General features: G+C 45.7%; 1 protein-coding gene across 2 annotated transcripts in view; it reads left to right on the forward strand.

Annotated features, from left to right (window-relative positions):
• The window catches only part of LOC137378693 (protein SSXT-like), a 52,580-nt gene that overhangs the window by 8,593 nt on the left and 20,240 nt on the right, over positions 1-23,747 (forward strand). Inside the window, exons 2-5 of one of the 2 annotated variants that reach the window (XM_068049036.1) lie at positions 4,896-4,972; positions 12,348-12,432; positions 15,025-15,142; positions 21,426-21,626. In XM_068049036.1, the coding sequence (XP_067905137.1) occupies positions 4,896-4,972; positions 12,348-12,432; positions 15,025-15,142; positions 21,426-21,626 (481 nt within the window). The remainder of the gene's footprint in view (positions 1-4,895; positions 4,973-12,347; positions 12,433-15,024; positions 15,143-21,425; positions 21,627-23,747) is intronic. The other variant, XM_068049037.1, reaches the window with a different exon arrangement.

Raw genomic sequence — 23,747 nt, forward strand, 5'->3', positions numbered from 1 at the left:
ATTAAGTGAAGGGTAGGACCAACAAGTCGAAGGAACCCTGGATGTGGAGAGATGTAGAGGATTGGATCAGAGTGCTGAGAACAGTGGAGACCCTGGAGGAGTATTGAAAGTGTAGGGGGGGTACTTAAAAAACACTGGCTGGCAAGATAAAGGAAAATCCCAAGGTCTTTTATAAGTATATTAAGGGCAAGAGGATATCCAGGGAAAGAGTAGGGCCCATGAGGGACCAAAGTGGCAATCTGTGTGTGGAGCTGGAGGACATAGGTGAGGTTTTAACTGATTACTTTTTATCTGTGTTCACTATGGAGAAGGACGATGTAGGTGTAGAGATCAGGGAGGGGGATTGTGATATACGTGAACATATTAGCATTGAAAGGGAGGAGGTATTCGCTGTTTTAATGGGCTTAAAAGTGGATAAATCCCCAGGCCCAGATAGATGTATCCCAGGCTGTTATGCGAGGCAAGGGAGGAGATTGCAGGAGCTCTGACACAAATTTTCAAATCCTCTCTGGCCACAGGAGAGGTGCCAGAGGACTGGAGGACAGCGAATGTGGTACCATTATTCAAGAAGGGTAATAGGGATAAACCAGGTAATTACAGGCTGGTGAGTCTAACATCAGTGGTTGGGGAACTATTGGAAAAAAATTCTGAGGGACGGGATTAATCTCCACTTGGAGAGGCAGGGATTAATCAGGGATAGTCAGCATGGCTTTGTCATGGAGAGATCGTGTCTAACTAACTCGATCGAATTTTTCGAGGCAGTGACTAGATGTGTAGATGAGGGTAAAGCTGTTGATGTAGTCTACATGGACTTCAGTAAGGCTTTTGATAAGGTCCCGCATGGGAGATTGGTTAAGAAGGTAAGAGCCCATGGGATCCAGCACAATTTGGCAAATTGGATACAAAATTGGCTTAGTGGCAGGAGGCAGAGGGTGATGGTCAAGGGTTGTTTTTGCGAGTGGAAGCCTGTGACCAGTGGTGTACCACAGGGATCGTTGCTGGGTCCCTTGCTGTTTGCAGTGTACATTAATGATTTAGACATGAATATAGGAGGTTTGATCAGTAAGTTCGCAGATGACACGAAAATTGATGGTATAAATAGTGAGGAGGAAAGCCTTCAATCACAGGACAAAAAGAACAAAGAACAGTACAGCACAGGAACAGGCCATTCAGCCCTCCAAGCCTGCACCGATCTTGATGCCTGCCTAAACTAAAACCTTCTGCACTTCCGGGGTCCGTATCCCTCTATTCCCATCCTATTCATGTATTTGTCAAGATGCCTCTTAAACGTCACTGTGGTACCTGCTTCCATCACCTCCCCCGGCAGCAAGTTCCATGCACTCACCACCCTCTGTGTAAAGAACTTGCCTCGCACATCCCCTCTAAACTTTGACGATATAGATGGGCTGGTAAGATGGGCGGAGCAGTGGCAAATGGAATTTAATCCTGTGAAGTGTGAGGTGATGCATTTTGGGAGGACTAACAAGGCAAGGGAATATACAATGGATGATAGGACCCTAGGAAGTACAGAAAGTCAGAGGGACCTTGGTGTACTTGTCCATAGATCACTGAAGGCAGCAGCACAGGTAGATAAGGTGGTTAGGAAGGCATGTGGGATACTTGCCTTTATTAGCCAAGGCATAAAATATAAGTGCAGGGAGGTTATGGTGGAGCTGTATAAAACACTAGTTAGGCCACAGCTGGAGTACTGTGTACAGTTCTGGGCACCACAGTATAGGAAGGATGTGATTGCACTGGAGAGGCTGCAGAGGAGATTCACCAGGATGTTGCCTGGGCTGGAGCATTTCAGCTTTGAAAAGAGACTGCAAAAGTGAGGTTTGTTTTCCTTCGAGCAGAGAAGTCTGAGGAGGGACATGATTGAGGTATACAAAATTATGAGGGGCATTGATAGGTTAGATAGGAAGAAATGTTTTCCCTTAGCGGAGAGGTCAATAACCAGGGGGGCATAGATTTAAGGTAAGGGACAGGAGGTTTAGAAGGGATTTGAGGAAAAGTATTTTCACCCAGAGGGTGATTGAAATCTGGAACACACTGCCTGAAGAGGTGGTAGAGGCAGGAACCCTCAAACATTTAAGCAGTATTTAGATGAGCACTTGAAACGCCATAGCATACAAGGCTAAGGGCCAAGTGCTGGTAAATGGGATTAGAATAGTTAGGTGCTTAATGGCTGGCACAGACACGATGGGCCAAAGGGCCTGTTTCTGTGCTGTATAACTTTATGACTCTGAGGTGCTATTAGAAATTGAAATAAGTACTTTGTAACAATTGTTTCTTGCCAGTTCTATTCAGCTTTATATTAGGATAAGCACTTTACTCACCCTGTTTATCTCTGCTGCCAGGTCTTTTTACTGGATATAGATTTGTCCTGTAAAGTACAAATTCCTCAAGGCTGAAAATTTTACAGCTGCTTTTCCAGCAAATTCAAAGTTGTGGGAGAGTACTAGCTGACCAGCTCCATCAAGGCTTCAACTGGGAAGTGCTGTTTAATTAATCAGCTCTTGCCACACACAAACATAGTTGGTCCTTAACTGCCCTGTGAAATTCCTAACAAGCCACTCAGTTGTATCAAAGTGCTCTGCCGTACAGCAGCTCACCATCATCTCATAAGAAACAGGAGCAGGCGAAAGACTTATGTCCTCTCGAGCCTGCTTTGTCATTCAGTGCAATCATGGCTGATCGACATCAACTCTACAATTTACCTGCTCCCTATATACCTTGATTCCCTAAGAAACCAAAAATCTATCAATCTCCTTCTTTAGTATGTTCAATGTCTGACCATCCTCTGGGGCAGAGAATTCCAGTGCTTCACAACCCTCTGAGTGAGGAAATGTCTCCTCATCTCAGACCTAAATGGACGACCCCTTATCCTGAGACTGCGCTTCCAAGTTCTAGACTCTCCAGCCAGAGGTTGTAGAGGCAGGAACCCTCACAACATTTAAGAAGTATTTAGATGAATACTTGAAACGCCATAGCATACAAGGAGAAATGGTCTCTCAGCATCTACCCTGTCAAACCCTAAGAATTTTATACAAAAACAAGAAATGCTGGATTCACTCAGCAGGTCTGGCAGCATCTGTGGAAAGAGAAGCAGAGTTAACGTTTCGGGTCAGTGACCCTTCTTCGGAACTGACAAATATTAGAAAAGTCACAGATTATAAACAAGTGAGGTGGGGGTTGGGCAAGAGATAACAAAGGAGAAGGTGCAGATTGGACCAGGCCACATAGCTGACCAAAAGGTCACTGAGCAAAGGCAAACAATATGTTAATGGTGCGTTGAAAGACAAAGCATTAGTACAGATTAGGTGTGAATATACTGAATATTGAACAGCAGCAAGTGCAAACCTGAAGAAAAACAACCTGAGAAAAACAGTGGGTAAGCAAACTGAACAAACTAAGATGAAATGAAATAAATGCAAAAAAAATTGTAAAAAATGTAAAAAGGAATGTAAAAAAAAAAGGAAGAAAAAATAACTAAAAATGACTAAAAATGAAAGTAAAGTGGGGGGCTGTCATGCTCTGAAATTATTGAACTCAATGTTCAGTCCGGCAGGCTGTAGTGTGCCTAATCGGTAGATGAGATGCTGTTCCTCGAGCTTGCGGTGATGTTCACTGGAACACTGCAGCAATCCCAGGACAGAGATGTGAGCATGAGAGCAGGGGGGAGTGTTGAAATGGCAAGCAACCGGAAGCTCAGGGTCCTGCTTGCGGACTGAGTGGAGATGTTCCGCAAAGCGGTCACCCAGTCTGCGCTTGGTCTCCCCAATGTAGAGGAGACCACACTGTGAGCAGCGAATACAGTATACTGCATTGAAAGAAGTACAAGTAAGTCGCTGCTTCACCTGAAAATTCACCTAAGAATTTTATGTTTTGATGAGATTCTCGCAATAAATACAAGCTTTGCCAGCAATGCCCACATTCCAAGAATGAATAAAATAACCAGAGCGAGCACAGAATGGGGAAGAGGGCATAGAATGTGACAGTCCACAAGTTAAGAATGGGTACAGTGAGCAGCCTGAGCAAGCTATACTCAACTATACAGCATAGAAGGAGGCCAATCAGCCCTTTTTTGTTTATGCTGGCTCTTTGAAAGAGCTACCCCACTCTCCTGCTTGTTGCCTTTCCTAGAATTTTGACCCAGTGACCCACAATCCAAGCTGACAGTCCCACTGCAGTACTGAGGGACTGCTGCACTGTTGGAGATGCCATCTTTCAGGTGAGATGTAAAATTGAAGTCTGTCCTGTCAGGTGGATGTAATAGGTTCCATGGCCACAATTAAGAAGAGCAGGTTAAACCCCTATTTCCTGCTGCTACACAGGTTGAGGCCATTCAGTCCAAATGAGGGCTGTCTGTCTCTTCAGATGGAGGTAAAAGATCCCATGACCAACATTCCTTCTGCCGCCATTACCAAAATGTGTGTTAACTGATCAGGTGTCTCTCTGCTGTTTGTGGGGTCTCATTGGCTGCCACATTTCCCCACAAAGTAACAGTGGCTCCAATTTAAAAATAATTCATTTCAAATTCTTCATTTAAAAAACAATAAAGATGAAAAGGAGCTGGATTCAGAGAATCAGCTGATCTGATTGTGTGAATTAGCTTAAAGCTCTCACACAGCTTCCTGTACAGCAGTTGGGAGGGGGACACCTGGCTGATTTGTTTTGTCTCTTTGCTAGTGCAGGGCTGCTGAGTCCAAATACAATACTTTTTACTGTTGGTGGCTGACAGTGGGTGACCCTGGCTGGAGACGTTCTGGTCTGGCTATCCTGATGTAGCCGTTAGCACTGGGTTGTGATTGGACTACTTGTGGCTCCTTGGCTTGTGATAATTCGATTAGTCTGACTGTGTTACTGAATGTGGCAATGTTCTCTGTTTTCAGTTACTTGATGAGAACAACCAGTTAATTCAGTGCATTGTGGACTATCAGAACAATGGAAAGGCTGCAGAATGCACTCAGTAAGTCATTTATTTTCTGATTTAATACTCAGGCGGAAAGGCGAAATTGGATTGGGACAGTGTAGTTAAAAGTGTCTGACTGAGGGGGAGTTAAACTGGAAGTTCCAAGTTTGTCACTGATGTATTTATTTGCAATTAGTATAAAGCACGGCAAATTAGAAAATGGTAAAATTAAATGCTTAACTATTAATATACAAGTGGATAAAAATTTGGGGAGGGATGGAATATTAACGTTCTCTGAATAAAGCCCTGGTTTCTAGCACAACAAATTCAGGTGGTTTTGTCATCTTGGAAACTTTATGGCTCGAAGTATGACATCCCTTGGTCAGGGAGTAAAAAGGAAATTTTCACTTTCAGGATTCAGTACTGCTGCCCTCTTTCAAATTCCAGTATTTACCCTTTTAGGTTTCAAAGTTAACAACTTCAGCTAATTTTTGTTGAACACATTCCACATATTAAAAATAGTCACAGTGTTTGAACTGATGTCTCAAGGTACACTGTTGTATATATTAGCATTTGTGACCACTTCTTTTGCATCAAAGGAGCCAAGCAGTTAATTAAGTCACCGAAACACACCTATTTGAACTTCTGGAAACATGCAGCACAGGCGGTGGTGGGGAGGGGGAAAGGGAGGTTGGTGATGGGACAGTAGTTTGCAAGGGCAGAAAGATCAAGGGTTGTTTCATTTTTTGGAGGGGGTGATGACGGCAGATTTAAAGGAGAAAGGGACAGCACTTGAAGAGGGAGAACCATTTACGATATCGGCTAACAGGAGGGGAAGTTGGGTATTCAGCACTTTAGTGGGAATAGTATTGAGGAAACAGGGTGGGTCTCAAGGACAAGATGAGCTCAGGGAGGGCATGAAGGGAGAAACTCGAGAAATTAGTCCCATTCCCCAGTTCTTTCTCCATAGCCCTGCACATTTTGCTTTACAAAGTATTTATCCAGTTCCCCTTTGAGAGATACAGTGGAATCTGCTTCCACCACCCTTTCAGGTAGTGAATTCCAGATCACAACTTACTGTGTAAAAATTAAATCTCCTTCTCTCCCCCTGTGGTTCTTTTGCCAATTAGCTTAAATCTGTGTCCTTTTATTACCAACTCTCCTGCCACTGGAAACAGTTTCTCCTTATTTGCTCGATCAAAACCCTTAAGAATTTTTAACATCTCTATTAAATCTCCCCTTAACCTTTTCTGGTTAAGGGGACAATCCCAGTTTCTCCAGTCTCTCCACAGAACTGAAGTCCCTCATCCCTGGAACCATTCTAGTAAATCTCATCTTCACCTTCTCCAAGGCCTTGCCATCAAAGGATATGTCTTTTGATCAAAGGATTCAGTTTGATCCTTAAATGAGATAATTCACACCTAAATCATAGTTTCTGTAAAATGCAGATAAATTTAGATCATTGGAGACCTGGATACAAGATGTTCAGGAACAATAAGGAAGGAAAGAAAGGAGGAGGGGTGGCAGTATTGATTAAGGAGAATATTACAGTTCGGGAGAGAAAAGATGTCCTGGAAGGGTCAGGGATAGAATCTACTTGGTTCGAGTTTAGAAACATTAGAGGTGCTGTTACACTATTGGTTGTATTCTTTCGGCCACCAACTAGTGGGAAGATATCGAGGAACAAATTTGCAGGGAAATTACAGAGAGGTGCAAAAACTATAGAGTATTGATGATGGGGGACGTTAATGATCCTAATGTAAACTGGGACAGTAATAGTGTACAGGGCAGAGAGGGAGAAGAATTTCTGAAGTGTGTTCAGGAATATTTTTTCGATCAGCATATTTCCAATCCAGTGAGGAAAGGGACATTGCTGGCTCTGGGGAATGAGGTGGGTCAAGTGGATCAAGTGTCAGTAGGGGACCATTTAGGGGACAGCCATCATAGTATCACTACTAATATCCATTATAAGCCCACCGACTCCCACAGCTACCTCGACTACACTTCTTCACACCCTACCTCCTGTAAGGACTCCATTCCATTCTCCCAGTTTCTCCGTCTCCGAAGCGTCTGCTCTGATGATGCTACCTTCCATGACGGTGCTTCTGATATGACCTCCTTTTTCCTCAACCGAGGATTTCCCCCCCACTGTGGTTGAGAGGGCCCTCAACCGTGTCCGGCCCATTCCCCGCACCTCTACCCTCACCCCTTCCCCTCCCTCCCAGAACCGTGACAGGGTTCCCCTTGTCCTCACTTTTCACCCCACCAGCCTCCATATCCAAAGGATCATCCTCCGCCATTTCCGCCACCTACAGCGTGATGCCACTACCAGTCGCATCTTCCCCTCCCTTCCCCTGTCAGCATTCCGAAGGGATCGTTCCCTCCGCGACACCCTGGTCCACTCCTCCATTACCCTCACCACCTCGTCCCCGTCCCATGGCACCTTCCCCTGCAATCGCAGGAGGTGTAATACCTGCCCATTTACCTCCTCTCTCCTCACTATCCCAGGCCCCAAACACTCCTTTCAGGTGAAGCAGCGATTTACTTGTACTTCTTTCAATGTAGTATACTGTATTCGCTGCTCACAGTGTGGTCTCGTCTACACTGGGGAGACCAAGCGCAGACTGGGTGACCGCTTTGCGGAACATCTCCGCTCAGTCCGCAAGCAGGACCCTGAGCTTCCGGTTGCTTGCCATTTCAACACTCCCCCCTGCTCTCATGCTCACATCTCTGTCCTGGGATTGCTGCAGTGTTCCAGTGAACATCAATGCAAGCTCGAGGAACAGCATCTCATCTACCGATTAGGCACACTACAGCCTGCCGGACTGAACATTGAGTTCAATAATTTAAGAGCATGACAGCCCCCCATTTTACTTTCATTTTTAGTTATTTTTTCTTCCTTTTCTTTTACATTCTTTTTTACATTTCTTACCATCTTTTTTTTGCATTTATTTCATTTCATCTTAGATTTTTCAGTATGCTTACCCACTGTTTTTTTTTCAGGTTTGCACTTGCTGCTGTTCAATATATCAGTGTATTAACACCTAATCTGTACTAATGCTTTGTCTTTCAACACACCATTAACATATTGTTTGCCTTTGCTCCGTGACCTTTTGGTCAGCTATGTGGCCTGGTCCAATCTAGACCTCCTTTGTTATCTCTTGCTCCACCCCCACCTCACTTGCTTATAACCTGTGACTTTTCTAATATTTGTCAGTTCCGAAGAAGGGTCACTGACCCGAAACGTTAACTCTGCTTCTCTTTCCACAGATGCTGCCAGACCTGCTGAGTGGTTCCAGCATTTCTTGTTTTTATTATAGTATCATAAGGTTTAGGTTAGCTATGGAAAAAGACAAGGAGCAATCCAGAGTAAAGATACTTAATTGGAGCTGGGACAATTTCAGTGGGTTGAGAATGAACCTGTCCTCGGTAAATTGGAATGCAAAAGGTTGGCAGGCAAATCTCTAACAGAAAAATAGGTTCCCTTTATAAAGGAGGTGGTTTGGGTATAGCCAAGGTACATTCCCACAAAGCAGAAATATCGAACTGTGAGCAGGATAGTGATAAACTTCAAGAGGACAGAGACAGGCTGGTGGAATGGGTGAACATGAGGCATAGAACATAGAACATACAGCACAGAACAGGCCCTTCGGCCCACAATGTTGTGCCGATCCTTTGTCCTCTGTCAAGGACAATTTAATCTATACCCCATCATTCTCCTTTATCCATATACCTATCCAAAAGCCTTTTGAAAGTCCCTAAAGTTTCTGACTCAACAACTTCCCCGGGCAAGGCATTCCATGCCTCGACCACTCTCTGGGTAAAGAACCTTCCCCTGACATCCCCCTTATATCTCCCACCCTTCACCTTAAATTTATGACCCCTTGTAACGCTTTGCTCCACCCGGGGAAAAAGTTTCTGACTGTCTACCCTATCTATTCCCCTGATCATCTTATAAACCTCTATCATGTCACCCCTCATCCTTCTCCTTTCTAATGAGAAGAGGCCTAGAATGTTCAGCCTTTCCTCGTAAGACTTATTCTCCATTCCAGGCAACATCCTGGTAAATCTCCTCTGCACCCTCTCCAAGGCTTCCACATCCTTCCTAAAATGAGGCGACCAGAACTGCACACAGTACTCCAAATGAGGCCTTACCAAGGTCCTGTACAGCTGCATCATCACCTCACGGCTCTTAAATTCAATCCCTCTGCTAATGAACGCTAACACCCCATATGCCTTCTTCACAGCCCTATCCACTTGAGTTGCAACTTTCAATGATCTATGCACATAGACCCCAAGGTCTCTCTGCTCCTCCACATGCCCAAGAACCCTACCGTTAACCCAGTATTTTGCATTCATGTTTGTCCTTCCAAAATGGACGACCTCACACTTTTCAGGGTTAAACTCCATCTGCCACTTTTCAGCCCAGCACTGCAACCTATCCAAGTCCCTTTGCAGACGACAATAGCCCTCCTCGGTATCCACAACTCCACCAACCTTTGTATCATCTGCAAATTTACTGACCCACCCTTCGACGTCCTCATCCAAGTCGTTAATAAAAATCACAAAGAGGAGAGGACCCAGAACTGATCCCTGCGGCACGCCACTGGTAACTGGGCTCCAGGCTGAGTATTTACCATCTAAGACCACTCTCTGCCTTCTATCAGTTAGCCAATTCTTAATCCAACTGGCCACATTCCCCACTATCCCATGCCTCCTGACTTTCTCCATAAGTCTACCATGGGGGACCTTATCAAATGCCTTACTAAAATCCATGTACACCACATCCACTGGTTTACCCTCATCCACTTGCTTGGTCACCTGCTCAAAGAATTCAATCAGGCTTGTGAGGCAAGACCTACCCCTCACAAAACCGTGCTGACTGTCCCGAATCAAGCAGTGTCTTTCCAGATGCTCAGAAATCCTATTCCTCAGCACCTTTTCCATCAACTTGCCTACCACCGAAGTAAGACTAACTGGCCTGTAATTCCCAGGGTTGTTCCTATTCCCTTTCTTGAACAGGGGCACAACATTTGCCACCCTCCAATCACCTGGTACCACCCCCGTCAGCAGAGAAGATGAAAAGATCATTGCCAGCGGCTCTGCAATTTCATCCCTTGCTTCCCATAACATCCTTGGATATACCCCGTCAGGCCCGGGAGACTTGTCTATCTTCAAGTTATTCAAAAACCCCAACACATCTTCCCTCCTAACGAGCACTTCCTCGAGCTTACCAGTCTGTTTCACACCGTCCTCTTCAGTAATACACCCCTTCTCATTCGTAAATACCGAAGAGAAGTACTCATTCAAAACCTCACTTATCTCTTCCGGCTCAACACACAGTCTCCCGCTATTGTCCTTGACCGGACCTATGGTCCCCCTAGTCATCCTCATATTTCTGACATACGCGTAAAAGGCCTTGGGGTTTTCTTTTATCCTACCCGCCAAGCATTTTTCATGCCCTCTCTTAGCTCTCCTAATCCCTTTCTTCAGATCCTTCCTGGCCATCTTGTATCCCTCCAGAGCTATGCCTGTGCCCTTTTTCCTCAACTTTATATACGCATCCTTCTTCTTCCTAACAAGACTCTCAACCTCTCTTGTCAACCACGGTTCCCTCACATGACCATCCCTTCCCTGTCTGACAGGGACATGCTTATCAATGGCCCCTACTATCTGCTCCTTGAAAAAGTTCCACATTTCGACCGTGCCCTTCCCTGCTAGCATATGCTCCCAACTTATGCTCCTCAGTTCCTGCCTGACAGCATCATATCTACCCTTCCCCCAATTGTAAACCTTGCCCTGTTGCACATACCTATCCCTCTCCATTACCACAGTGAATGCTACAGAATTGTGATCACTATCTCCAAAGTGCTCGCCCACCAACAGCTCTATCACTTGCCCTGGTTCATTACCTAGTACCAAATCCAATATTGCCTCCCCTCTGGTCGGGCAGTCTACATACTGAGTCAGAAAAGCTTCCTGGACATACTGCACAAACACTACCCCATCCAAACTATTCGATCTAAAGAGTTGCCAATCAATATTTGGGAAGTTGAAATCCCCCATAATTACTACCCTGTGACTTCTGCTCCTTTCCAAAATCTGTTTCCCAATCTGCTCTTCCACCTCCCTGCTGCTATTGGGGGGCCTATAGAAAACTCCCATCAAGGTGACTGCTCCTTTCCTGTTTCTGACCTCAACCCACAGTGCCTCAGTCGGCAGATCCTCCTCGAAAATTCTTTCAGCAGTTGTTACACTATTTCTAACTAACAATGCCACCCCCCCACCTCTTTTACCACCATTCCTAATCTTATGAAAACATCTATAACCAGGTAGCTCCAAAAACCATTCCTCCCCCTCACCTATCCACGTTTCAGTGATGGCCACAACATCGTAGTCCCAAGTGCCCATCCACGCCTTCAATTCACTCACCTTATTCCTGAGGCAGATGAAATTTAATACAGAGAAATATGAAGTGATACTTTTGGTAGGAGGAATGAGGAGAGGCAATAAAAAATAAAGGATACAATTCTAAAATGGGGGGGGTGGTGAGGGAATAGAGAGACCTGGGGGTATATGTGCATAAATCATTGAAGGTGGCAGGGCTTAAAAGTGGTTAAAAAGGCATATGGGATCCTGGGCTTCATAATCAAGGCATAGCGTACAAAAGCAAGGAGGTTATGATGAAACTTTATATAATACTGGTTCATCCTCAACTGAGAGTGTGGTGGAGGCAGATTCAATTGTGGCTTTCAAAAGGGGAATTGGATAATTATCTGAAGATTATGCAGATTTATGGGGAAATTGGGGGGTGGTGGGGGGGAAACTAGCTGAGTTGCTCTTGCAGAGAGCCAGCATGGACTCAACGGGCTGAATGGTCTCCTCCTATGCTGTAACCATTCTATGATTGTATTCTATGATTCATTCTCCTGGCATTAGTTGCTTCACCTGTCAATCTGCTTGGTGCCTCACCTTCCTATGGCCAATTGAAAAGTGAACAGACTGTTAGGACCCTATTGGATGATCTTAACTGTCAGTCAAACAGCTTTTATTCTCCATCTCCAATTGCTTTGTAAATAATAAACAAAAAATGCTCAAACAGAAGAAACTTTTTTTTTTAACACCTCGATTATTTATCTCTCGGGATTTTGCTCGCAACAGTCTCCAGGCGATTAATCTTGAATTCCCAGAGAATCCTGGAGGATTAGCAACCTCTAACCCATGCTGGGACGTTAAGGTGGAAGGATATAGCTCCGTGCTAAAGCCCCCATCCCTCTCAAAGGCTCACACATAAGGAATAGACACTTAGGCTGCCAATGCTCGTGGAACCGTCAGCCCAAATGAGTCAGTGTCTTCAAGAGAGTTGGGCGGAAGGAAGAGAGAAAAAGGTGGATGAGAAATCAATAATCTTTTCTCATTGATTTTTGCTTAGATATCAGCAGATCTTGCACAGAAACCTCATCTACCTGGCTACAATAGCAGACTCCAGCCAGAATGTGGCCAGCGCCCAACCTGTGGTAAGTGCCAGTGAATAGCTCAGTGATCAAGGTTGTGATGTGTTGTGTTTACTGCTGACCTGGGAAAAGGGTGTAGGCGTTCCTACTTAGACCTATATGCTATCCTGTGTGCTCCCTGGCCGGACCTGTGTGTTATCAAATGTATGTGCCCTGTCTAGGCCTGTGTTATCCTGTGTGCGCTCTGGCCAGGCTTGTGTGTTTTCCTGTGTGTGCGCTGGCTGGGCCTGTGTGTTATCCTGTGTGTGCTCTGGCCAGGCCTGTGCGTTATCTTGTGTATGCCCTGGCTATGTACAAACTACCCCACTCTGGACGATATGTTCTGTATAAATATTCCCCAATGGTAATCAGGCAAAACTTGTGAATATTTACCCATCCTCACATCTCCACTTTGGCATGCTGCATTCTGAGAACAAGCATTGGATACCCCCATTCCCAGACATCCCAGCCTCAGTCACCATGGGTGTAGAGGGTGAAGTAGAGTCCATGATAGAGGAGAGAGTACATGGACTGTGGGAGCAGATTAAATGGTTGAGCAGAGTGTACATGGGTTGGGGAAGGAGAATAATGGGCGGGTAGAGTCCATGATGGGGTAGAGTATACATGGAATGTAGGAAGAGCATTGAGAGATTGCAGAGTTCTGAGATGCAGAGGGATCTGGGTGTCCTAGTGCATGAATCACAAAAGGTTCGTATGCAGGTACAACACATAATTAGGAAAGCTAATAGAATGTTATTGTTTATCATGAGGGGAATTGAATACACAAATAGGAAGGTTATGCTTCAGCTGTACAGGGGATTGGTGAGACCATATCTGGAGTACTGTGTACAGTACTGGTCTCCTTATTTAAGGAAGGATGTAAATGCGTTGGAAGTGGTTCAGAGAAGGTTTACTAGACTAATACCTGGAATGGTCGGGCTGTCTTATGAGGACAAATTGGACAGGCTAGGCTTGTATCCGCTGGAATTTAGAAGAGTCAGAGGCGACTTGATTGAAACACTTAAGATCCTGAGGGGTCTTGACAGGATGGGTGTGGAAAGAATGTTTCCCCTTGTGGGAGAATCTAGAACCAGGTGTCGCTGTTTAAAAATAAAGGGTCGCCTATTTAAGACAAGAGATGAGGAGAAATGTTTTTCTCTCGAGAGGGTCGTGAGTCTTTGGAACTCTTCCTCAAAAGGTGGTGGAAGCAGAATCTTTGAATGTTTTTAAGACCGTGATAGATAGATCCTTGATGAGCAAGGGGGTGAAAGGTTATCGGGAGTAGGTGGTAATGTGGAGAAATCAGTTCAGCCATGAACTTATTGAATGGCGGAGCAGGCTCGAGGGGCCGAGTGGCCTACTCCTGCTCCTAATTCGTATGTTCATATGTTTGTAAGAGCAGCCTTCCTGGATTGATTGTAAAGCTTTTTCTTGTTCCCTACTTTCTTGTGTCAGATTGAGAGCGTGTCAGGACTTGGTATTGATTTATTTATAGAGTGCATGTTGTGGATGTGCCAGCAATTTGCCTGGATCTGATTTCCATGCCCTGTTTGTAGATCCTGATGGTGTGAAACTGAGTTGTGCTGAGAACAGTGTGTGTTCAACCTGACTGGGGCAGTGTGTGAGGTTGCTTGTAAGTTGGAGAGGGAGTTGGGGTGGGGTGGGGCGAAACAGGTTTTTCACCAGCAGCATCTCATGGCAAAACATTACCACTGTCGACAAAATATATTGGGAACAGAATCATACATCTCAGAAGGAGGCCATTCGGCCCCTCATGACCGTGTCCACTCTTGGAAGGAGCTAGTCAAATAGTCCCACATCCTCCTGCTCTTTCCCAATGGGGCTGAACATTTTTCCTTTTCAAGTATTTATTCAATTCTCTTCTGAAAGCTACTATTGAATCTGCTTCCACCTCCTCTTGGTTATTTTGCCAGTTATCTGCAGCAGATCCATCAGAATAGGACTAGTTTAATGTTCTGAGTGGAACCATCCACCTAACAAAACATTAGACTGTCTCTCCCTTTCCAGAGGCTGATGTGAATGCTGGAAAAAGAGAGAAATACATTTTTTTTTAAATCTCTTGAATGTTGATGGTGCTGGTGTGAGATGTACTGCTGTCTATTGGGATTTGCCCAGCAGCTGCTGGTTGAGAACCAATCTCATACAATATCATAGGGGCGCTAAAAGGAGAGTTGGAGATCTAGCAGGGTAATTCCCACTCGCCCCCTAATTGTTACTGAGCGGAGCAGTGTTGCTTTCATATAGAAGTCTTATTGCAAATATAATTTAAAAGCATGTTAAGTTAGATATAAAGCGTGTCCACAATTTCCTGTGCCAAACACCTGACTTTTCTCTGCTGGTGAGTTTTTATGTCAGCTCGTATTTGCCGACTGGGCTACAGTCTGGGTGAGACCCAGATTCAATGGCCAAGAAATAAATGTAGGGGTGGGAGGCCATTTCACCCATCTAATTCTAGGAATCTACGGCCCACCATCAAAGCATCACTCTGCCTCCAGATTTTCTGTCTGACTTCCTTTCTGGAAAGTGGTTGCTGTTTGGTTGAAATCACTGCCCTGATTTTGTTTTTTAATATCGAAGTTATTTTCACTCTTTCAGGCACTCAATCAGCCGATGGCGATGGGGCCAGGGGGGATGGAGCCTGTTGGGAGAGCTGCTGATTCCATGGGAAGTGGAACCCCTCCCCCTGGACCAGGGAACGCTCATCAGATGGCAGGTAAGGAGCAAATGAGTTCGACGACAATTTCTGACAGAGCTGTTGGATTTGAATTTGAATATGGAGAGTTTAGGTCGGAGTTTTGAGTCAGGGGTGGGGGTGGTGGTGAGAGGGTGTTCCTTGTACTGTGCAGCTCTTCCCTGTTGGGTGCATTGGCAGTATTTTGTATTATTAATTCTTGGGATGTCGATATCACTGGCAAGGTTGGCATTTATTGCCCATTCCCTAGTTGCCCTATTTGGACAGTTAAGAGTCAACCACATTGAGGTGGGACTGGAGTCACATAGGCCTGGACTGGGAAAGCACAGGTGCTTTCCTTCCCTAATTGGCTCCCGCATTTCCTAAATGACAATAGTGACTACACTGCAAAAATACTTCATTGGCTGTAAACATACAAACATGTGAATTAGGAGCAGGCGTAGGTCACTTGGCCATTCGAGCCTGCTCCGCCATTCAATAAGTTCATGGCTGAACTGATTACTCCATATTTCCACCTACCCCGATAACCTTCCAGCCCCTTGCTGATCTAGAATCTGTCGACCTCTGCCTTAAAAATATTCAAAGACTCTGCTTCCACCACCTTTTGAGGAAGAGATTTCCAAAGACTCGCGACCCTCTGAGAGAAAAAATTTCTCCTCATCTCTGTCCTAAATAGGCGACCCCTTATTTTTAAACAGTGACCCCCTACTTCTAGATTCTCCCACAAGGGGAAACATCCTCTCCACATCCACCCTGTCAAGACCCCTCAGGATCTTGTATTTTTCAATCAAGTCACCTCTTACTCTTCTAACTTTCAGCGGATACAAGTCTAGTCTGTCCAATCTTTCCCCGTAAGACAGCCTGCCCATTTCAGGTATTAGTCTAGTAAACCTTCTCTGACCCGCCTCCAACACATTTACATCCTTCCTTAAATAAGGAGACCAGTACTGTACACAGTACTCCAGGTGTGGTCTCACCAATGTCCTTTATAGCTGAAGCATGACCTCCCTACTTTTGTCTTCAGTTTCCCTCGCGATAAATGATAACATTCTATTAGCTTTCCCAATTACGTGCTGTACCTGCATACTAACCTTTTGTGATTCATGCACTAGGACACCCAGATCCCTCTGCATCTCAGAGCTCTGCAATCTCTCACCGTTTAGATAATGTGCTTCTTTTTTATTCTTCCTGCCAAAGTGGACAATTTCACACTTTCCCACATTTTACGCCATTTACCGGGTCTATGCCCACTCTCTTAACCTATCCATATCTCTTTGTAGCCTCCTTATGTCCGCTTCACAAGTTACTTTCCTACCTATCTTTGTGTCATCAGCAAATTTAGCAACCATACCTTGGGTCCCTTCATCCAAGTCATTTATAAAATTATAAAAAATTTAGGCCCCAGCACAGATCCCTGTGGCACACCACTCGTTACATCTTGCCAAGCAGAAAATGACCCATTTATGCCTACTCTCTGTTTCTTGTTAGCTTGTCAATCTTCTAAATGTGCCAATATGTGACCCCCTACACCATGAGCTTTTATTTTCTGCAATAATCTTTGATGCGACACCTTATCAAATCCACCAGTTTCCCGTTATCCACAGCACATGTAACTCCCTCAAAGAACTCCAATAAATTGGTTAAACATGATTTCCCTTTCACAAAACCATGTTGACTCTGCCTGATTGCCTTCCATTTTTCTCAATGCCCTGCTATAACGTCTTTAATAATAGCTTCTAACATTTTCCCTGAGACTGATGTTAAGCTAACTGGCCTGTAGTTTCCTGCTTTCTGCCTCCCTCCCTTTTTGAATAGTCTAACGGAACCTTCCCCGAATCTAGGGAATTTTGGAAAATTAAAACTAACGCATCAACTCTCTCACTAGCCACTTCTTTTAAGACCCTAGGATGAAGTCCATCAGGACCCGGGGACTTGTCAGCCTGCAGCTCCAACAATTTGTTCAGTACCTCTTCCCTGGTGATTTTCTTGAGTTCCTCCCTTCCATTTCCTGACTTATAGCTAATACTGGGATGTTACTTGTATCCTCAATAGTGAAGACCGATGCAAAATATCTGTTCAATTCATCTGCCATCTCCTTATTATCCATTATTAATTCCCCAGACTCACTTTCTATAGGACCAACACTCACTTTAACACTTTTTAAAATATCTATAGAAACTCTTACTATCTGTCTTTATATATCTAGCTAGCTTTCTCTCATACTCTAATTTTGCCTTCCTCATCAATCTTTTAGTTATTCTTTGCTGTTTTTTATATTCTGTCCAATCTTCTGACCTACCCCCCATCTTTGTGCATTATAGGCTTTTTCTTTAAGTTTGATAGAATCTTTAGCTGTTTTAGTTAACCACGGATGGCGGGTTCCAAGTGCTTTGGGATGTCATGAGGTTTTTTTTTATTCATTCATAGGATGTGGGTGTCACTGGCCAGGCCAGCATTTATTGCCCATCCCTAATTGCCCTTGAGAAGGTGGTGGTGAGCTGCCTTCTTGAACTGCTGCAGTCCGTGTGAGAGAGGTACACCCACAGTGCTGTTAGGAAGGGAGTTCCAGGATTTTGACCCAGCGACAGTGAAGGAACGGCGATATAGTTCCAAGTCAGGATGGTGTGTGGCTTGGAGGGGAACTTGCAGGTGGTGGTGTTCCCATGCATTTGCTGCCCTTGTCCTTCTAGTTGGTAGAGGTCGCGGGTTTGGGAGGTGCTGTCTAAGGAGCCTTGGTGAGTTGCTGCAGTGCATCTTGTAGATGGTACACACTACTGCCACTGTGCGTCGGTGGTGGAGGGAGTGAATGTTTGTAGATGGGGTGCCAATCAAGCGGACTGCTTTGACCTGGATGGTTTCGAGCTTCTTGAGTGTTGTTGGAGCTGCAGCCATCCAGGCAAGTGGAGACTGTTCCATCACACTCCTGACTTGTGCCTTGTAGATGGTGGACAGGCTTTGGGGAGTCAGGAGGTGCGTTACTTGCCGCAGCATTCCTAGTCTCTCACCAGCTCTTGTAGCCACAGTATTTATATGGCTATTCCAGTTCAGTTTCTGGTCAATGGTAACCCCTAGGATGTTGATAGTGGGGGATTCAGCAATGATAATGCCATTGAATGTCAAGGGGAGATGGTTAGATTCTCTCTTGTTGGAGATGGTCATTGCCTGGCACTTGTGTGGCGCGAATGTTACTTGCTACTTATCAGCCCCAGCCTGGATATTGTTCAAGTCTTGCTGCATTTCTACACGGACTGCTTCAGTATCTGAGGAGTCACGAATGGTGCTGAACATTGTGCAATCATCAGCGAACATCCCCACTTCTGACCTTATGATTGAAGGAAGATCATTGATGAAGCAGCTGATGATGGTTGGGCCTAGGACACTACCCTGAGGTACTCCTGCAGTGGTGTCCTGGAGCTCAGATGATTGACCTCCAACAACCACAACCATCTTCCTTTGCGCTAGGTATGACTCCAACCAGCGGAGAGTTTTCCCCCTGAATCCCATTGACCTCAGTTTTGCTAGGGCTCCTTGATGCCATACTCCGTCAAATGCTGCCTTGATGTCAAGGGCAGTCACTCTCACCTCACCTCTTGAGTTCAGCTCTTTTGTCCATGTTTGAACCAAGACTGTAATGAGGTCAGGAGCTGAGTGGCCCTGGCGGATCCCAAACTGAGCGTCACTGAGCAGGTTATTGCTAAGCAAGTGCCGCTTGATGGCACTGTTGCTGACACCTTCCATCACTTTACTGATGATTGAGAGTAGGCTGATGGGGCGGTAATTGGCCAGGTTGGACTTGTCCTGCTTTTTGTGGACAATTTTCCACATTGCCAGGTAGATGCCAGTGTTGTAGCTGTAGTCAAGCAGCTTGGCTAGGGGCGCGGCAAGTTCTGGAGCACAAGTCTTCAGTTCTATTGCTGGAATATTGTCAGGGCCCATAGCCTTTGCAGTATCCAGTGCCTTCAGTCATTTCTTGATAGCACGCGGAGTGAATCGAATTAGCTGAAGTCTGGCATCTGTGATGCTGGGGACTTCAGGAGGAGGCCGAGATGGATCATCCACTCGGCCCTTCTGGCTGAAGATTGTTGCAAATGCTTCTGCCTTATCTTTCGCACTGATGTGATGGGCTCCCCCATTATTGAGGATGGGGATATTTGTGGAGCCGCCTCCTCCAGTTAGTTGTTTAATTGTCCGCCACCATTCATGGCTGGATGTGGCAGGACTGCAGAGCTTCGAACAGATCCGTTGGTTATGGGACTGCTTAGCTCTGTCTATTGCATGCTGCTTACGTAGTTTGGCACGCAGATAGTCTTGTGTTGTAGATTCACCAGATTGACCCCTTATTTTGAGGTATGCCTGGTGCTGCTCCTGGCATGCCCTCCCGCACTCTTCATTGAACCAGGGTTGGTCTCCTGGCTTGATGGTAATGGGGGATATGCCGGGTCAGGAGGTTACAGATTGTGGTTGAGTGCACCTCTGCTGCTGGCCCACAGCGCCTCATGGATGCACACTTTTGCATTGCTAGATCTGTTCAAAATCTATACCATTTAGCACGGTGATAGTGCCACACCACACGAAGGAGGGTATCTTCAATGTGAAGGCGGGACTTCGTCCCCACAAGGACTGTGCGGTGATCACTCCTACCAATACTGTCATGGATTGATGCATCTGCAGCAGGCAGATTGGTGGGGACAAGGTCAAGTATATTTTTTCCTCTTGTTGGTTCACTCACCACCTGCCGCATACCCAGTCTAGCAACTATGTCCTTTAGGACTCGGCCAGCTCGGTCAGTCGTGGTGCTACCGAGCCACTCTTGGTCATGGACATTGAAGTTTCCTACCCAGAGTATATTCTGTGCCCTTGCCACCCTCAGTGCTTCTTCCAAGTGGTGTTCAATATGGAGGAGTACTGACTCATCAGTTGAGGAAGGGTGGGAGGTGATAATCAGCAGGAGGTTTCCTTGTCCATGTTTGACCTGATGCCAAGATGCTTCATGGGGTCCGGAGTCGATGTTGAGGACTCCCAGGGCAACTCCCTCCCTATTGCATACCACTGTGCCGCCACCTCTGCTGGGTCTGTCCTGCTGGTGGGACAGGACATACCCGAGGATGGTATGGCCGTGTCTGGGACATTGTCTGTAAGGTATGATTCCGTGAGTATGACTATGTCAGGCTGTTGCTTGACTAGTCTGTGGCACAGCTCTCCCAACTTGGGCACAAGCCCCCAGATGTTAGTCAGGAGGACCTTGCAGGGTAGACAGGGCTGGGTTTGCCTTTGACGTTGTCGTTCCCAATGCCTAGGTCGATGCCGGGTGGTCTGTCCTGTTTCATTCCTTTTTATTGACTTCGTAGCGGTTAGATACAACTGAATGGCTTGCTAGGCCATTTCAGAGGGCATGTAAGAGTTAACCACATTGCTGTGGGTCAGGAGTCACATGTAGGCCAGACCAGGTAAGGACAGCAGATTTCCTAAAGGATACTAGTGAATCAGATGGGTTTTTACAACAATCGACAATGGTTTCATGGCCAACATTAGACTAGCTTTTTAATTCCAGATTTATTAATTGAATTCAAATTCCCCCTTCTGCTGTGGTGGGATTTGAACCCATGTCCCCAGAGCAATACCCTGGGTCTCTGGATTACTTGTCCAGTGACAATACCACTACGCCACCGCTTCCCCTGTGAAAAGCGCTATAGAAATGCAAGTCTGTCTGTCTTTCAAAAGGACATTCGTGAACCAGCTGGGTTTTTATGACAATTCAAACAGGGTCATGGTCACTTTTTCTGAAACCAGCTCTTCATTTCCAGATTTTTCTTCCTGCTTAATTTCAAATTTGCAAATTGGTGAGATTTGAATTTGTGTTCTCTGGATTACTAATCCAGGAACAGAACCACGACAAGACCGCACCCGTGCAATAGACCAAGCTGCCTCTCAGGGTGTGTTTAATGATGGCATGGGTTGGTGGGCTGCCTTCTTTCCTTGTGTTTTCTTTCCAGAACTTTCCCTTTCTAGTTAAACCACCTCCCCCAGCCCAGTACCATGGTGGGGTGGGGGTAGGGGCTTTACTCCTCCCCACCCATTTCCCCCCCACCCCAGTCTCTGCTGATGCAGCCTTGTAATGAGAAGATAGACAGAGGTTTTAATCTTGATCCTTGCTTTGTTGTGCTGAGGGTTTGAGTGCAGGAGGTGACTGATGTCATCACTGGTCCCATGGGGAGCAGTCATTGCAACATGATGGAAAAACATTATTGTTTGTTTTTTTATAATCTTCTCTTTCTCTTTCCCCTCTCCCCCGCCATCCCGACAGGTATTGGAACAGCTTTCCCCCAGGGGCAGCAGGTTACACCAAACTCCTCAATAGGCCTACCTGTCAGTTGTCACAGCAACATGGGAAGTTTCAACCAATCAGTGGCTCCTCCACAGAGCATGCCAGGCCAGGAGCAGATGGGAGTGAGTCTGGGGCAGCCCCTGGGGACTCACCTGCAGCCAGTCGCCCAGCAGAACCCAGGTAGAGTACAATTGGAGTACAGCAGCACAGGTAAAACAACCTGCTCTTCACAGCAAGACACAGCTTGTTTGATGCACCCTCCCATCCTGACACACCAGCTGACACAGTCCATTATCTTCCTGGCTCTCATTCCACACCACCTGCTCTTCCACTGGAGTCTCCTCGCTGTCACACCTGTTACAGTTTTATCACAGAGGTGCAATCCTTGTTTTTAATATATTAATTCTCAGCTGTGGGTGTCGCTGGCAAGGCTGGCATTTATTGTCCATCTCTTATTACACTTGAGAAGATGATGATACAACTGAGTTTCTTACTAAACCACTTCAGGAGGAAGTTAAGAATTGCTGTGGGACTGGAGTTACCTACAAGCCAGACTGGGTTTCCATCCCTAAAGGACACTCATGAATCTGTTGGGTATTTATGGCAATCCAACAGCCTCATGCTCTCTGTTAGTGACACCAGCTTTTTAATTTCAGACTTTAAAAAAAAACTGTTTGAATTTGTAAACACCCATGGTGGAATTTGAGTTTACGAATCCAGAAACACTTCACTACGCTTGTTTGTTTGCACTTCCTGTGTGAGAACTTGGACAGCGAGTCGCTTTGTGACCAGGATCGGGGCAGTTTAACTCCATTTACCTCTTTATCCATATCCCTTGATGCTCTTACCCAACAAAAATCTTTCTGTCTTGGAAGCTCCAGTTAAACCCCAAATATCCGCAACCTTTTGGGGGCGAGAGTTCCAAATTTTGTGTGATAAAGTGCTTTTGATTTCACTCTTGGACAGTCTTGCGTTAATTTGAAGATCCTGCCCCCCTTGTTCTGGATTTTCACACCAGAGGAAATAGTATTTCTCCATCGACCCTATCAAATCATTTTAAACACTTAATTATGTCATCCCTCAATCTTCTAACACAAGGGAATACAAGAAATATGACCTCATAATTTAACCCTCTATGGCCTAGTAGTCTGGTGAATCTGTGCTACACCCCTCCCTCCAAAGCCAGTATATCCTCCCTGAGGTGTGGTGCCCAGAACTGAAACCAGTTACTCCAGTTGGGCTCTGAGCAAGACTCTAAACAACTGAGCTTCACTTTCTACTCCTTTGTATTCCAGCCCCCTTGAGGTGAAGTGAGGAGCTGCTGGAGTTACCCAGTGAGAGTCCGTGCCTTCAGGAAAGCAGGGTGCGGAATTATTTTTTTTATAAAGTCAAAGAAAATTGGGGTGAGGAAAGAAGATTTTTTTTTAAACTATGATCAGATTTGGAGTTCTGCCATATTCCTGTTCGTGGTGCTGTGTAGGTCCATAACCAGCTCAGCCCAGCCACCTGCAGTAACACTGTGATATTGCGAAGAACGGTACAGCACAGGAACAGGCCATTCGGCCCTCCAAGCCTGCGCCGATCCTGATGCCTGTCTGAACTAAAACCTTCTGCACTTCCGGGGACCATATCCCTCTATTCCCATCCTATTCATGTATTTGTCAAGATGCCTCTTAAACGTCGCTATCGTACCTGCTTCCACCACCTCCCCCGGCAGCAAGTTCCAGGCACTCACCACCTTCTGTGTAAAGAACTTGCCTCGCACATCCCCTCTAAACTTTGCCCCTCGCACCTTAAACCTATGTCCCCCAGTAACTGACTCCTCCACCCTGGGAAAAAGCTTCTGACTATCCACTCTGTCCATGCCACTCATAACTTTGTAAACCTCTATCATGTCGCCCCTCCACTTCCGTCGTTCCAGTGAAAACAATCTGAGTTTATGCAACCTCTCCTCATAGCTAATGCCCTCCAGACCAGGCAACATCCTGGTAAACCTCTTCTGTACCCTCTCCAAAGCCTCCACGTCCTTCTGTTAGTGTGGCGACCAGAATTGCATGCAATATTCTAAGTGTGGCCTAACTAAAGTTCTGTACAGCTGCAACATGACTTGCCAATTGTTATACTCTATGCCCCGACCGATGAAGGCAAGCATGCCGTATGCCTTCTTGACTACCTTATCCACCTGCGTTGCCACTTTCAGTGACCTGTGGACCTGTACGCCCAGATCTCTCTGCCTGTCAATACCCCTAAGGGTTCTGCTATTTACTGTATACGTCCCACATGTATTAGGTCTTCCAAAAT

The sequence above is a fragment of the Heterodontus francisci genome, chromosome 17, assembly GCF_036365525.1.
Source record: "Heterodontus francisci isolate sHetFra1 chromosome 17, sHetFra1.hap1, whole genome shotgun sequence".
Taxonomy (NCBI): Eukaryota; Metazoa; Chordata; class Chondrichthyes; order Heterodontiformes; family Heterodontidae; genus Heterodontus; species Heterodontus francisci.